At 35.8% G+C, this 15363-nt stretch overlaps 1 protein-coding gene across 1 annotated transcript in view; it reads right to left on the reverse strand.

Annotated features, from left to right (window-relative positions):
- Window positions 1-830: 830 nt before the first annotated feature.
- The window catches only part of LOC149792851 (signal recognition particle receptor subunit alpha-like), a 42210-nt gene continuing 27677 nt past the window's right edge, over window positions 831-15363 (reverse strand). Inside the window, exons 10-14 of the mRNA XM_089966628.1 lie at window positions 10581-10753; window positions 8897-9110; window positions 6292-6377; window positions 3726-3902; window positions 831-2297 (exon numbers count right to left, since the gene is read on the reverse strand). Coding sequence (XP_089822754.1) covers window positions 2169-2297; window positions 3726-3902; window positions 6292-6377; window positions 8897-9110; window positions 10581-10753 — 779 coding nt within the window. The 3' untranslated portion in view covers window positions 831-2168. The remainder of the gene's footprint in view (window positions 2298-3725; window positions 3903-6291; window positions 6378-8896; window positions 9111-10580; window positions 10754-15363) is intronic.

Genomic DNA, 15363 nt, shown 5'->3' on the forward strand with positions numbered 1-15363 from the left:
ACTGCAGAATAAGCTGACTGTCAAGTACTGGAGAAGTACATATAAAATGGAATGATTATCTGAATGGAAATAACAATAACAGTACATATGCATCACATGCAGTCAAAACATGAGCAAGAACAAAAAAGTATCTGAATGTGTCGAGATTCATAAACTATGAATCAAGCAATCAAACTGCAGCCAAATGGAAAGTCAACTGGAGCCAAACAGAAAGTCAAACTGCAGCCAACTGGAAAGTATCACCAAGAGGACTGCGAATGTTCCACACTGACAAAATAAAGGCAATCAAATTCCACAGCCAAATTAAAGGCAATCAAATTCCACACAACCAAATTAAAGGTAAACAAATTATTGCAAATCCCTCTAATTAGTGAAAAGGGATTCCAACAAATACAGGCATAAAGTGAAACCCAACTTACCAACCTATTAACTATCTCTGTTTACAGCACTTCATCAAGAAAGAACTAATGCTGAAATTTTGGCAAAATAGGCTTTTGATATAAGCAATTTCTCTGTCATTAGCTAAAATGTAAGAAAATACACTTTTTGAGCACTGCACTGATGCATGTCACAGTATCAATGTAATTCTTCCTGATAACCTGCATCATTTTATCAGTTTTGAGGGTATCTTTTAATTTTTCTTTAGCTATCAAGAACTCAATAATGTGACTGGGCTATATGCTGGAGTGTTAGTCATTTCAGTTAATTTCTCCCAAATCACTCCCCAAAAACTTCCCATGTCTAAATTTGTTTGCAAAACCTATTATCAGTTTTATCTGCTTTAGTAATTTTACCTCAGTTCTATATAACATGCATCAATGAGAGACAAGACTTGTTCCAAGTTTACTAACACTTCAAAATAATAAATAATGTGCAAAATATGCAACAGAAAGTTAAAGAAACAATTTGCATGTCATACACAAATGTTGTCGACTATTTGACCTATAACACATAGAAGAAAAAACATTGCCAATTTAAAGATACATTCTGGCATTCACCTTAATTAATTCTTATTATTAAAATTTAATAATTTCAGTAATTCTATGGCATTCACTTTAATTAATTCTTATTATTAAAATTTAATACATTCAGTAATTCTATGATCTTTACGATCTCCCAGCATGCATACTAAAAAATATATTTTCTACATTGATTTCATTTTTTTGTCATCCACTAGACTTGTCAATGTCCTGTATAAAAAAAATAGGCTTTATTAGGCAAAATTACTTCATGAAAATAAAGAGAGGGAACTAATTTCACAGATTCAGATAGAAAAATACATGACACAGTTAATTATCATCACAATGAGAAATCGATGTAACCCAGCCTTGCTTAAGGCCGATAATTTGATTGGATTATGCAGTGAGGTGGAATACATAGAAACAAGATGATCAGGATGGGATAGGGATAATTTTCAAATAATATTACAACTTTAAGTGAAAACAGAGATACTGAATAACAGATTCCTTTCTAATGTAAAATTTGCCCCAAAGATTTGTCATAAAACCTGAACATAAATAAAAACGTCTTGATTCTAAAAGAATCTTAACTAAGACAATTATATCAGTATTCTTGAGCAAAAGGCTTCTGCGTAATGTAGAGGAAAGTGATTTTTGTACAAAATGTATTTTTTCTGCATACAAACAATGTACTCCATACATTTGGAGCCAGTTACCTTACCTATAAATTTGTATTGTGACACTGTATACCTATCTGCTAGATATACATGTAATAGCAGCTTACATAATAATGAAGGAGTCATGAATGCATTTTTTTCTCTGTTGTCATTTTCTACAAGAATTTTGCCAGGTTATATTAAGAGAAATAAACAAAATTACATGAGATTTGAAAATAATATACATGTATGCATCAATGCAGAAAACGTTTATGAGACTTCAAGGAAAGATAACTAGAAATGTCATTATTCATTATAAACAAGGGAAGATCAGCATAGAAATGTAAATTTAGTTTCTTTCAGATTTCAATACAATTCTGAGCATGTGAAAGGAAATTCCGCTTATTCAGCAGAACATTTACACAGTTTTAAACTATTGTTCAATGGAGTATTCCATCCCTGTATACACATCTGAAAGGATAAAACTGCCCTGTCCCTCACCCTATAAAAACAACTTTTATTGCAAACAGGCATCACAAAATGACTAGGACCTTCAGGCTTTCAGCAGGGCATGGACTACAGCCTTGGCATTCAAATTCCGCAGATCAGTGTAGGTCTGTCCTGTGCCAACAAAAACAATGGGTTGTCCTGTTGTATATGTCATTGATATGGCAGCCCCAACCTGAAACAAATCACAATGAACATTATCATATATAGATGTATCTTAAATTAATGATTGTTGCTTCATACAGAATTTATTAATTTTAAGAAATGTCTTTCAGGCTATCACAATTAACATTATTCAGAAAATGTAATAAATCTGAAATGGGTAAAGGAATATACTTAATAATCGACAAAGAATCTTGTCTTTTTCATCAACCATCTTTCTCAGTGGCATGTCATTACTGAGAAGTGTAACATTTATTCTTTTACATCATATGGTGCTAACAATCCCACTGGCTCAGTCAACACAGTATCCATTCATTTACAACATCATGTGGTGCTTATAATCCCAATGGCTCAGCCAACACAGTATCCATTCATGTACAGCATGTGGTGCTTACAGTCCCAATGGTCCAGACAGCAAAGTACCCATTCATTTACATCATGCGGTGCTTATATCCCCAATGGCCCAGACAATGCAGTATCTATTCATGTAGAGCATGTGGTGCTCACAATCCCAATGGTTCAGTCAACACAGTATCCACTCATTTATAACATCATGTGTTGCTTACATTCCCACTGGCCCAGACAACACAGCATCCATTCATTTACATCATGTGGTGCTTACAATCCCAATGACCCAGTCAACATAGTATCCATTCATTTACATCATGTGGTGCTTACAATCCCAATGACCAAGTCAACACAGTATCCATTCATTTACAGCATCATGTGGTGCTTACATTTCCAATGGCCCAGACAACACAGCATCCATTATTTTACATCATGTGGTACTTACAATCCCAACGGCCCAGACAATGCAGTATCCATTCATGTAGAGCATGTGGTGCTTACAATCCCAATGGCCCAGACAATGCAGTATCCATTCATTTACATCATGTGGTGCTTATAATCCCAATGACCCAGACAACACAGCATCTTTCAATTACATTATGTGGTGCTTACAATCCCAATGACCCAGACAATGCAGTATTCATTCATGTAGAGCATGTGGTGCTTACAATCCCAATGGCTCAGTCAACACAGTATCCACTCATTTACAACATCATGTGGTGCTTACATTCCTGCTGGCTCAAACAACACAGTATCCATTCATTTACATCATCTGATGCTTAAAATCCCAATGGCCCAGACAATGCAGTATCCATTCATTTACATCATGTGGTGCTTACATTCCCACTGGTCCAGACAACACAGCATCCATTCATTTACATCAAGTGGTACTTATATTCCTAATGGCCCAGTCAACACAGCATCTTTCATTTACATTATTTAATGTATGTGGCCTTAATAGTATGACCCCAAAGACAGGCAAATTTAATATCAAAATGTTTAAGCAAGATAAAAGCCATCAATAAAAAAAATACACTCAAAAATGCATAAACATAGCATTATAATAATTGTAAATTCACACATCAATTCTTACCTTATCATCAATGGTGTCAAATTTAGTAAGAATGATCCCATCTATGAGCCGTGGGTTTGCCATATTAGAATTGTCTGCCAAGGACTGGTTGAATTTAGTCAGCTGATCAACAGCTTCATTCCCTACAAGAGCCTCTCCCACAAACAGCACAAGGTCAGGATTGTTCACATTTATCAGCTGTAATTACAAATTATTATTTAAGATTTACCCGTATCCTCAAGTTGATTTTAATGGGTTTTATGATTATTCAAACATATACAACAAACATGGCATCCAGTATATTTGCTGGACAAAGAACCTGGGAATAACAAATGTTGCACAGGAAGTTACTAGCAAGCTTTCTCACTTCCTCACCTACTCACATTAGCCAAGCTGAAACTAAAAAGCCACATGGACTGAGGTCTGTGTATGAGTGATCTATAAAGATGAGCACCTTAAAGAATTCAGCCACCCAGGCCCCTAAAATGAGATTGTGTGTGTATGTGAGTGTGTACACACTTATGGTCATGTAGCTCATGTCATTAATAAATAATAAAATTATATAAATCATGACCTTCATTATAAGGTAATCTTGCTTCAAGACAGTATGGTTCCCATGAAATGAAGTTTTATATAGCAGTAGTACTATGCTACATTACAAGCTATAGTAGCTGCCTACGATATCACGGGTATTGCAGTAATTGGAAGTTTTCAGTATTTTCTGCCACTATCATCTACCTATCCTATATACACTACATGACAATAAGTTACTAGTTCACCTCTTAAGTATCACCAGTTGATTTCAGAAAAATCATGAGATTGCCAGAGAATGCTCTGTTTTAAAAATGTACCCAACAAAACAATGGCCATACTTCATATTCTCAGACAGAATGTATATCTTCTTAAAATCGATATCGCTACAAAACTAATCAGTTGACGAGTTTATAGTCTGATTATGTCTAATGATTTTGTGCAAGGTCAGATAAAATGATTACCATATTTGTCAAGAACCAAGAGATAAATCTATGGTAGCATGTAAGAGTAAAAATGTGAAGCATGTTAATGAGTTTTAAATCTATGGTGGCATATAAGAGTCAAAATGTGAAGCATGTTAATGAGTTTTAAATCTATGATAGCATACAAGAGTCAAAATGTGAAGCATGTTAATGAGCTTTTCTGGTGGCATAATTATGAATTAATAGCCATTAACTTTAAAAGATTGAAATGATTTATTGCTTTAAGCCTGTTCTGCCAGTGCATTATGCAAACGCAGATCTGGGTCTATGTTGTTTGTTATTGGATCTGACTTATACACGAGTATATAGTAAAGAGACAAACATTGCAAGTAAAAATGGTATGTACAATATTATTTCCTTTCAAGAAGAGAGGTCTCATTTTAAATTTTGGAATATCAATAATGACAATTTCTTTGTGGAAAAAAGGGGCATACAATATTAAATAAAAGAATCACACTTCATGTTCTGATCTTGCCTGAAATATACACAGCATGTCTCTATCTTACCTATCTCAGAGCATGTCTCTATCTTACCTAAAATATACACAGCCTGTCTCTATCTTACCTATGTCACAGAATGTCTCTATCTTACCTATGTCACAGAATGTCTCTATCTTACCTATGTCACAGAATGTCTCTATCTTACCTAAAATATACACAGCCTGTCTCTATCTTACCTATGTCACAGAATGTATCTATCTTACCTATGTCACAGAATGTCTCTATCTTACCTATCTCACAGAATGTCTCTATCTTACCTATCTCACAGAATGTCTCTATCTTACCTATCTCACAGAATGTCTCTATCTTACCTATCTCACAGAATGTCTCTATCTTACCTAAAATATACACAGCATTTTTCTATCTTACCTACAGTATCTAAGCTAAATACTCGTATCTACAAATATTTCATCTAATAATATAACTAAGCAAATTTTGTGGTAAGAGAAGGACTTATGATCCTGCAATATCATAACATAAACACATCAATTAATATGGTAATTAGCCTCAAAATACATTTAAGTAAATCAACTATTAAAAGCTTACATAAACTTTGGCTCCAGTTGTATAGGAATTCAAGATAGTCAAAAGATCCCATACACTATGGTAAACTAACAAGTAATTAATTTATTACCTAATAAAAAGAATGCTAAAGAATAATGCACAAAAATTTCTTAGCTGCCTTGTTGGTTATGTGCTAGTGCTTACAAATAGGTTCCTGCTCGGAGCAGTTACCTTCCTTGGGAAATAAAAATTGATCATGCCAAATGATCGATGTGTCAGCATATTTTTAGTTAATATCTAGACTTCCTTTTGTGAATAATTTCCAATGGTAATAAACTACACAGCAAACCATATATATATATATATATATTATTATTATAACTTCATCTCTTAAGATCATACAATGTTTGCATTTAAACCACAAAGGAGGAGCAATTATCTTTTGCAGACTTGTTTCACTACCAAAAAATGATATATGGTATGTAGTATTGGATATGATATCTGCCACAATCAAAATTAATGAATTATTGCCATAATCTACAAAGTACCAACAAATTCTCAATGTACCTTTGCCAGAGCTTTCATCAGTGGCTCATTGTCCTGCATCCTGCCAGCAGTGTCAATCAGAACAATGTCAATATGAGTATCCTGAGCTGCAATAATAATAATAATAATAATAACAATAATAATAATAACAACAACAACAACAACAACAACAATAATAATAATAATAATAATAATAATAATAATAATTATAATAATATTAATAATAATAATAATTATAATAATAATAATTATAATAATAATAACAACAACAACAATAATAATAATAATAATTATAATAATAATAATTATAATAATAATGTGGACTAAGTGCTTAATATTCAGAAGCTATAAGTACATTACAATATTTGATAAAACATAAAAACATGTACCAAAAGATTATAAAAACAAACACCATGAAAATACAAAACAAAACATGCTGACAATAATTAAGGGAGTAAACAATGTTAAGTCTTTAAGCATGTTCTTGTAGTCAAAATAGTTTATAAAGTGCACTCTTGAATGAGATCACAGTTTTCCTTGTGTCTAATATCAACGGACAATTTGTTTCACATATATGGGCACTGGTACACAATAGTCTGTATGAATTCGCTTCAACATTGGGAACAATGAGAATATTAGTGTCAGAAGAGGAGCATAGGTTTCTAGATGGGTGTATGCATGGATCAGGTGTGACAGGTTTCTAGACTGGCGCATACATTGGTCAGGTGAGATAGGTTTTTAGATGAGTGTATACATAGGTCAAGTGAGATAGATATACTGGACTGGAGCCAGTAAATAAAATGTTGCACAATGAACAGATTTTACATTTGAATCTGGATCAAACAGGAAGCCACTAGATGTTACGGAGCAGTGTAATACACAGTACATTCTGATTACAATGCTGACGACAAAATAACATTAGGAACCAGTACACCTATATACTGTAATAATCCCCTTCATTATAATGCAATTCCTGATAAAATGCACACCATGGACCGATGACTACAACTGAACCAGAGTTGAACTACGAAATGTATGACAATATGGGTTGAATATAAAAAAAGCGTTGGGATATAACTATATTCCCTTTCCTAAACATTATCATGTGACAGAATTAAATGCACAAATACCATTCAGAGAAAAAAAATCTTTATCTCCCCACTCCACTCCCTGCCTCTCCGACATACATGCAATTATAGGATTTTTTTATAAATCTCACAATTCCGTGGTTTGGTGCATAAGGCAGTAAGCAGTTATGGATCTCAACTACCATCTTATAATGAGGGAGAGTTGTACCAGGATCCCAACATCCATATCATGAGGGAAAACTGTACCAGAATCCCAATGACAACATTATAATAAGGGAAAGCTGTGCCAGAATCCTAACTACAATGTTCAAATAAGGGACAGTCATATAAAGATCCCAATGTCTACAGTGCAATGAGGGAAAGCTGTACCAGGATCCCAACCACCACATTATGAGGGAAATCTGTACCTGCATCCCAACCACCACATTATGAAGGAAATCTGTACCAGGATCCCAACCACAACATTATGAGGGAAATCTGTACCAGGATCACAACAGCCATGTTATAATGAGGGCAAGCTGTACCAGGATCACAACCTCAACATTATAAGGAAAAGCTATTCAGGATCACAAGCTCCACATTATGAGGGAAAGCTGAAACTGAATCTCAACATTTACATTATAATGGGAGAAAGCTGTACCAGCATCACAAGTCAAATTATAATCAGAAAAACCTTACCAGGATCCCAACATCACATTATAATGAGGGAAAGCTGTAACAAGATCTTAACAACCTTGTTATAATCAGGAATAGCTCTACCAGGATTCAAACAAACACATTATAATGAGGGAGACCGCAGAACCAAAAGAGTGAGGCTTTGAATCGTACCATCCAATCAGCATGGGCTAGCTGCCTTGGGCAAGGTATATCTTTGGGCAAGACACTTTACTCCAATTGCATCAGCACTGTTAAACGTACTTTTGTTGCTGTGCCATAAAGTACCAAACCAAAGCAAAACAAAAAGCAAACAACATAGACCCAGATGTGGCACTGATTCGAGTCTATGCTCAACTGATTAGTCCTAGAAAACTGCATAGACACAGACCTGCCAGCACATTTTGCAACTGGACCCAACCTATAAGAAAGTATATATGGTATAGGCAGTGATAGATTAATATCTTTATTTCTGCATGTATTCACATGAAAATTCAATATATGACCCTCTTATCTGGCATTTAGTGAAGGGAGGTCTAAATATTATCACATTTTGATGACACTGACATATTCAAATATTTTGCACCCACCATTGATATGAAGCCATAGCCTTGAAGACAATACAACAGATCTGAATGTTTCTGGAGTGGGTGGGGATGGGAGCCAGACAGATGGACAGACAAACAAGAGGTCTAAAATGACACTTTTATATTAGGTAGAAAGTGGCAAGATTTGTGATGGCAGGCTAATAAAATAGATCTATATTGTTTGGAATGGTGCCCATATCTGAACCAACACAAATGATATTCACAGATCTATAATGTCATTCGCAGAGACTAAACTGCTGCCTCCATAACTTTGGTGTAACGAAGATCATCACTCACCATATCTGATAGCTTCCATAGCGATGCCAGCAGCATCTTTACCATACCCCTTTTCATACAGCTGGACCATCTGCTGTCCATTGTGTTTTTCAGCTGGATGGAGTGCATTCAGTTTACGAGTGTGAGTCCGCAGCTGCTCAACAGCGCCGGCTCGAAATGTGTCACAAGCTGCTATCAGGACACGGAAACCATTCTCCACCAGCCAGAAACAAATCTATATACAAAACATCTGCTATAATCAGTGTTATAGTAAAAACAAATAAGAGCAGATCTATAACAAAAGTCCAGAACGGTTCTGATATTGTTCAACTGGCTTTACGTAGCTTAACAACTAACCATTTAATTAAGCAAAGCTAATGTAATATTGTAAAAACACAATTTTATGTAAATTATCTCCCAAACTTTATATCTCATTTATTTTACCTATTTTCCTTAAGTCTGGTAAAAAGAAATTTAAGAAACACAAAAGACATAATTCTTTTTAAAATGAATTAGGTGTGAATTTTCAAGTATATCAAAAATTTACTTTTATATATTTTGCTCTTACTATACTCATTTAACATCTTGATGTCTAAATCCTACTTGCCAAATTTCATCAAAATTGAATGAGAAATACAGTTCCTATTCCTCAAGTGATCAAAATCTCAGCCATAAGCCCAAATGTAGACCACCTTTTCAATATGGGTAAATTTCATTCATTTCTAGATAACATAAGTCTATTTGCCAAGTTTAATTTTTTAAAAATCTTATCAGAATTACTGCTGCTAAAGTTCTGACAAGCTAAACCAATCAGATGCATAATGACTTCATTAATATGCACTGATCTCATAAACATACTCACACAAGATCTTATTGAATAATGTCTAATTATCAGATTTAATCAAAACACAGTATCTTGAGTGGTAACATGCTCAACCAATCAGATGCCAGATCACCTCATTAATATATATTATTCATATTCATCTTCCAGTTCATGCAAGATCAGGCTCATATGAGCCCTCAGTCCAAGTTTGATCAAAACTGTTTCAGATACATGTCTTGCAGAATGGTAACAAACTCTTCATCAGACCTGTCTCAGATCAGGATAATATAAGCATGGATTTGTCTGATCGAAATCACATTAGAAATATGGCATCCAAAATAGAAACAACCTCAGTAAAATCAAATCCAAGATCGCTTTGTTAATATGCAGCAAACTTGTCCAGAACCACATATTCCTGACCCCATTTTGATAAAGCTAGGTAAAAAAACCTAAAGCTGTCATGAATTTATTTCTGCACATATAGAACTGTCATATTCCAAAAACCTTTGTTATACATAACTTACATTCAATGCAGTCAATCCCAAATGAAGATTTTTGTTTTTTGTTGTAATTCTTACAAAAAATATTATACATAAATGCGAAAACCAATTCACCTTTGTGTGATTTTTGGAATGTTACAGTTCTACATGTGCTGAGATAAATCAACAATGATGCAACAATGGGAATGCAGAGCAGAGGTAGGAAAATAGCCAAACTTTTACTAGACTGATGGTCTTTTAAACTTATTAATTAGTAAATGCAAAAATGTACAAGCCTCGGGCAAATGGAATACCATACACTTTTATCCTTTGAAAAATACAGGTAACCAGATACGTATGTTTCACTATGTGTTACTATAGGTAAGACATAAATAAAAATAACCTTGGCTAAGTTAGTTGATTTGCCAACTCCATTCACTCCACAAAATACAATGTTGTATGGTCTGCCATGCTGCTTAGCCTCCATAGCATCCCGAAGAATGTCCACACGTCTACGTGGAGACAAGATCTGAACACATGATTCATTAAGCGTATTCTTAACAGTGCTTGTTACACCTGTAAAAACAAAAGGGCGTAAGTTAAAGTCTTATAAGTGACTGAATTCTTTGTGTGCATATGAAGCATGTGTATATGCATCTTTCTATTACTTCTATATTCACTCGTTTCATTTATCCATCCATCCATCCATATGCCTACTGAACAATAAAAAATTCAAATTTAAGGATAATATCATTAAGATTAAAGTTATATTTATGCTGAAAAATAAGTTACTACAAGAAAATCTAACCATTCTACTCCAATCTCTATAAGACCATAAATTTAATGATAAAGATGGACAAACAAAAAGTAGTTAGCAAGCTGCAAAAAAATGTTTGTACCATCAATATCTCTAAAATCTATTTTGTATTGCTCAAATGCAGACTTTATAAATAAATTGGCATAACCTTCGTATACAGGATCGAAAAAGATAACACTTGATTCAATTACATATTTATATCACACCTCCAATTTTAAAAAAACACTGGCCATTGACTGAAGCCAATTTTTGGACTAAAATATGTTTCTATGATAATACTTACCTGATCATAATAATTAAGGAGAACTACCTTGCAAATCCAATACTTCCATACCAAAAATTTAGCTATTAAAGCTAAAAATTCTCTGCCCAAATAAGTGGCAGTCAGACAGTGTGATCTCCCCATGGTAATGGGATTGGCTGCCAAATCTTGTGAATATTTTAGTTGCTACTGCAGCATAGTACATGATCTCTTAGTAGGACACAACTGAAGAGAAGCTAGGAGAGGGTTAGGGTTAGTCCATATTATGATTGGGTAAGGTTAGGGTTAGTCCATATGTTATGTGAGGCATCTTCCAGACTGAGAAAAAAACTTTCCTCCTGCAAAACCAGTGAGAGTTTTTATGCCACATGCTTAAGAAGCTGCTGAACAATCTTGGAAGGGAACCTCTTGCACTTTGGCAGCAGGTCACACCAGGTAAAAAAGAGTCTTTGGCAGCAGGTCACACCAGGTAAAAGAGAGTCTTTGGCAGCAGGTCACATCAGGTAAAAGAGAGTCTTTGGCAGCAGGTCACACAAGGTAAAAGAGAGCCTTTGGCAGCAGGTCACTCCAGGTAAAAGAGAGTCTTTGGCAGCAGATCACATCAAGTAAAAGAGAGCCTTTGGCAGCAGGTCACTCCAGGTAAAAGACAGCCTTTGGCAGCAGGTCACACCAGGTAAAAGAGAACCATTGACAGCAGGTCACACCAGAGAGCCATTTGGGAAGAAAAATCTCTCTGAGAAAGCTCATTCGAACTTCCATTGTCAACTTGGAAACAGATTTTCTAAAATCCAATACTTGTTTGAACTGACTTGATTTTATGAAGTGAAATGAATAGCATGTTCAAATTTTTTATCTTGGGCTTCTTGTCCATATCCAGAGTAGATTTTTGTTGTTGTTGTTGTTGTTCTAGGGTTTAACGCCATTTTTCAGCACAAGATAGGCTATACATGGCGGACAGTATAACAGGTAGAGGAAGAACCCTAGAAAACCCAGGGAAGAACCACTGACGCACGAGAAGCTACCGGCAGGCTTTCCCACGTACCCACGCTAGCCGAGCCTTGGACTTGAACCCACACAGACAGAGGTGAGATGGCAGCGATCCGGAACGGTGAGCGCTTCAGACCACTCTGGGCCCCTCCAGAGTAGATAAGCCCTCTTATCCAAGATGATGGAGTCTATGCCAAAGTATAATTCTTTCCCTCTTCAAGAAGGAAACATAGACGGAATCTCCTTCTTCTCATCAACTCAGTTCTTTTCAGGTACTAGAAACTCCTAAAGACAACCCTTAGTTTAAGGATCCAGGCTTGAAAGAGTTTTTTTTTTTTAAATGATGCCCATGAGAGGGGCCCTAAAGCATGGGCCATCATGGGGGATACTGAAGCATCCCTTTGGAACTGTATTTTGGGTCAAGTGACAAAGCATATATTTCACTTATTCTGCCTGCTATAGCTAGCACATGTAGGAAAAAGGTCTTATCTTGAGACTAAATTCTAACGGTAATTAACTCGGCCAGGTTATTGCCCATAATTGACTCCACACTGGACACAGAGCCAACGCCTTTGGACTCCAAGTGAAATCAAAGTCTGACAGAAGATCAGAGGTCTTTATTTTGTTGTTGTTGTTGTTGTTGTGGGGTTTAACGCCATTTTTCAGCACGATAGGCTATACATGGCGGCCAGTATTAATGGTGGAGGAAGAACCCGGAAAACCCCGGAAAGAACCACCGACCCACGAGAAGCTACTGGCAAACTTTCTCACATGCCCACATTGGCTGAATCTTTGACTCGAACCGCCGCAGACAGAGGTGAGATGGCAGTGATCCGTAACGAAGAGCGCTTTAGACCACTCGGGGCCCCCGTCTTTATTTTGTCTTTTCTTCCATAACAATGTAACATTTTCAATATTATGCAATGGTAGCTTTTTATCTTGATAGCAGTTCAAAGAGACAATTTAGGAAGATGCTACTTCCATTATTGATGCCTTAAGCAATGTGTTCACACTCACAACACTATACAAAAATTGTCCACTTCCCTCATAAGCTTGCAAAGTGGAAGGCCTTCTCACTTGAGCAATTCTCTAGACCACCTGTTGTGACAATGTTTGTTCTTAAGAGCTTCTTTAATATGACCCAGACATTCAGGTTCAACAGCCCTGTATTCCCTATTTTCCTTGGGATTTCCACTATCAGATTTATCTGGTTGTTTATCCATGATTTTTCCTGAGATACGGGGCAAAATTATGACCTCCCGTAATAGGCGCATAAACAGATAACCTTGGACAATGAGGTCTCCTGCCACAACGAGTAAAGCCAGTAAGCAAATAAATTACTGGGCTATTCAGCTGTCCTGTGCCATAAATGAAGCTACTGTAGAACTGATTTTCAATAAACCTTCCTGAGGGAGACAAGCTTTGTTCAGATGTGTTTTGAACTCCATGTCCAAATGGATAACATGTTGCTGCCAAGATTTTATCTACAGGGGTAATCTCCCTCATTGTCACCATACTAAGACAGAAGTAGAAACAAAAGGGGTTGGTGACAACATCTATAGATCAATATTTGTCTAACACTTACATATCCATATCTCTTTCTTCCTGCTCGACTCCATTGAAATCAAAAGTCTTATAGGACATCTTTTCTAGTTATATAAGAATTAATGTTTTTTTCTGGGCTTAATCTGTTCCTTATCTGTAATGAATATTGGTCTATGCTGAGAACCCTTTCAGAGAACATCACTGCTGTCTAAATGAAAATACATACTGCTAGCTTAGACAGCTTATTATTTAATCATGTTGGGAAACTGTTCTTTATGGTTGTTATGTACATTTTTCCACAGCTAAATTGCATTTTCTCTTGTATATATCTGATCCAAAATTAAGATCTTTTTTTTTTACTATAGTCTGAATTTACCTCCCACGTTTGTTTGTAACCCCCAACCGATTTATAAAATGAAAAGCATAAATGAGATAAAAAATGCACAGAACTTTGTTCATTCATTGATTTATAATTTCAAACCTGATTATGAACATCAGTCTCCAACACTGTTATCGTCTGCGCATTTCATTTCAAATGGAAATTTTCCATGTGAAAATTCGACCCTGTTTGCTAATCATTTCCAGTTCCCGGACAAGTCCATTTTCAGCAAAGAGGTAAATGTATGCAGAGGGAAAATACTAAGTCATCTGCTTCCAACAATATTTACAATTTTGAATCAAGCGAAGGAAAAGAATAACTACAAATGTGCCTTTTTTGTGGATTTAGCAAGCAGTGTAATTTCTATGTACATGTGTGCAAAGGGCTATAACTCTGAACCTTATGGTAATTTATAGAACTATCCAAGAGTTACCAAATAGGATGAATTACATCATTATGTTGTCTGAGGAAAATAGACATGCCCATAGGAAAATAGACATGCCCATAGCGTACACAATATGCACCATGTTAGCATGGAATGTCTGTTAAGCATGGAATGTCTGTTAAGCATGAAACGTGCAGACAATGACCATGTTAGGACACCCTGGTCACAGTAAGGGTAGAAATCATAAATCAATGTGTACTGTTGGGTTGTCTTAGTGAAACACTTGTGGGAGTGTTTTATAGAATCCAAAATGCTGCAAAAAGAAAAATCTACTAACAATAATGTCCTGCAAATGTCTGTGCAAGCAATCTAAAAGGTCAGTAACTTGACCAAACTGTGGGAGCAGTTTGAAAGCCAGTTCATCTGTTTCGACTAGCAAGTCAGTCAATGATGGACCAAAGTGGAAAGGAGGGAGATAAAACTTTGGTGGTAACAAGCAAAAGATTTCTTCGATCAAAGCATAAAAGGCAGAGTCCTCTCTTGTCAACATTACATCTAGCAAAGACAATGGAACTTGCAAGCATACTTCATTGATCTGCGAGTGTGGTGACGTAGATCCCTCTTCTAGCTGGTGGACTGCTCCAAGTAGTAGCTAACCAGAGTAGATTGTCCCAACTGAGAAATGGTACCTTCCTGACAATCACTATATAAGTCCTCACTACAAGTGGCACAGGCATGTGAGTTGATTCCATAAAAGTACTTTGACACCAAAAGGTACTAAACATAGTCCCAAAGTCCCAAGGTGATAGTA

Source organism: Sinohyriopsis cumingii, chromosome 8, assembly GCF_028554795.1.
Source record: "Sinohyriopsis cumingii isolate HCF-2022 chromosome 8, ASM2855479v2, whole genome shotgun sequence".
Taxonomy (NCBI): Eukaryota; Metazoa; Mollusca; class Bivalvia; order Unionida; family Unionidae; genus Sinohyriopsis; species Sinohyriopsis cumingii.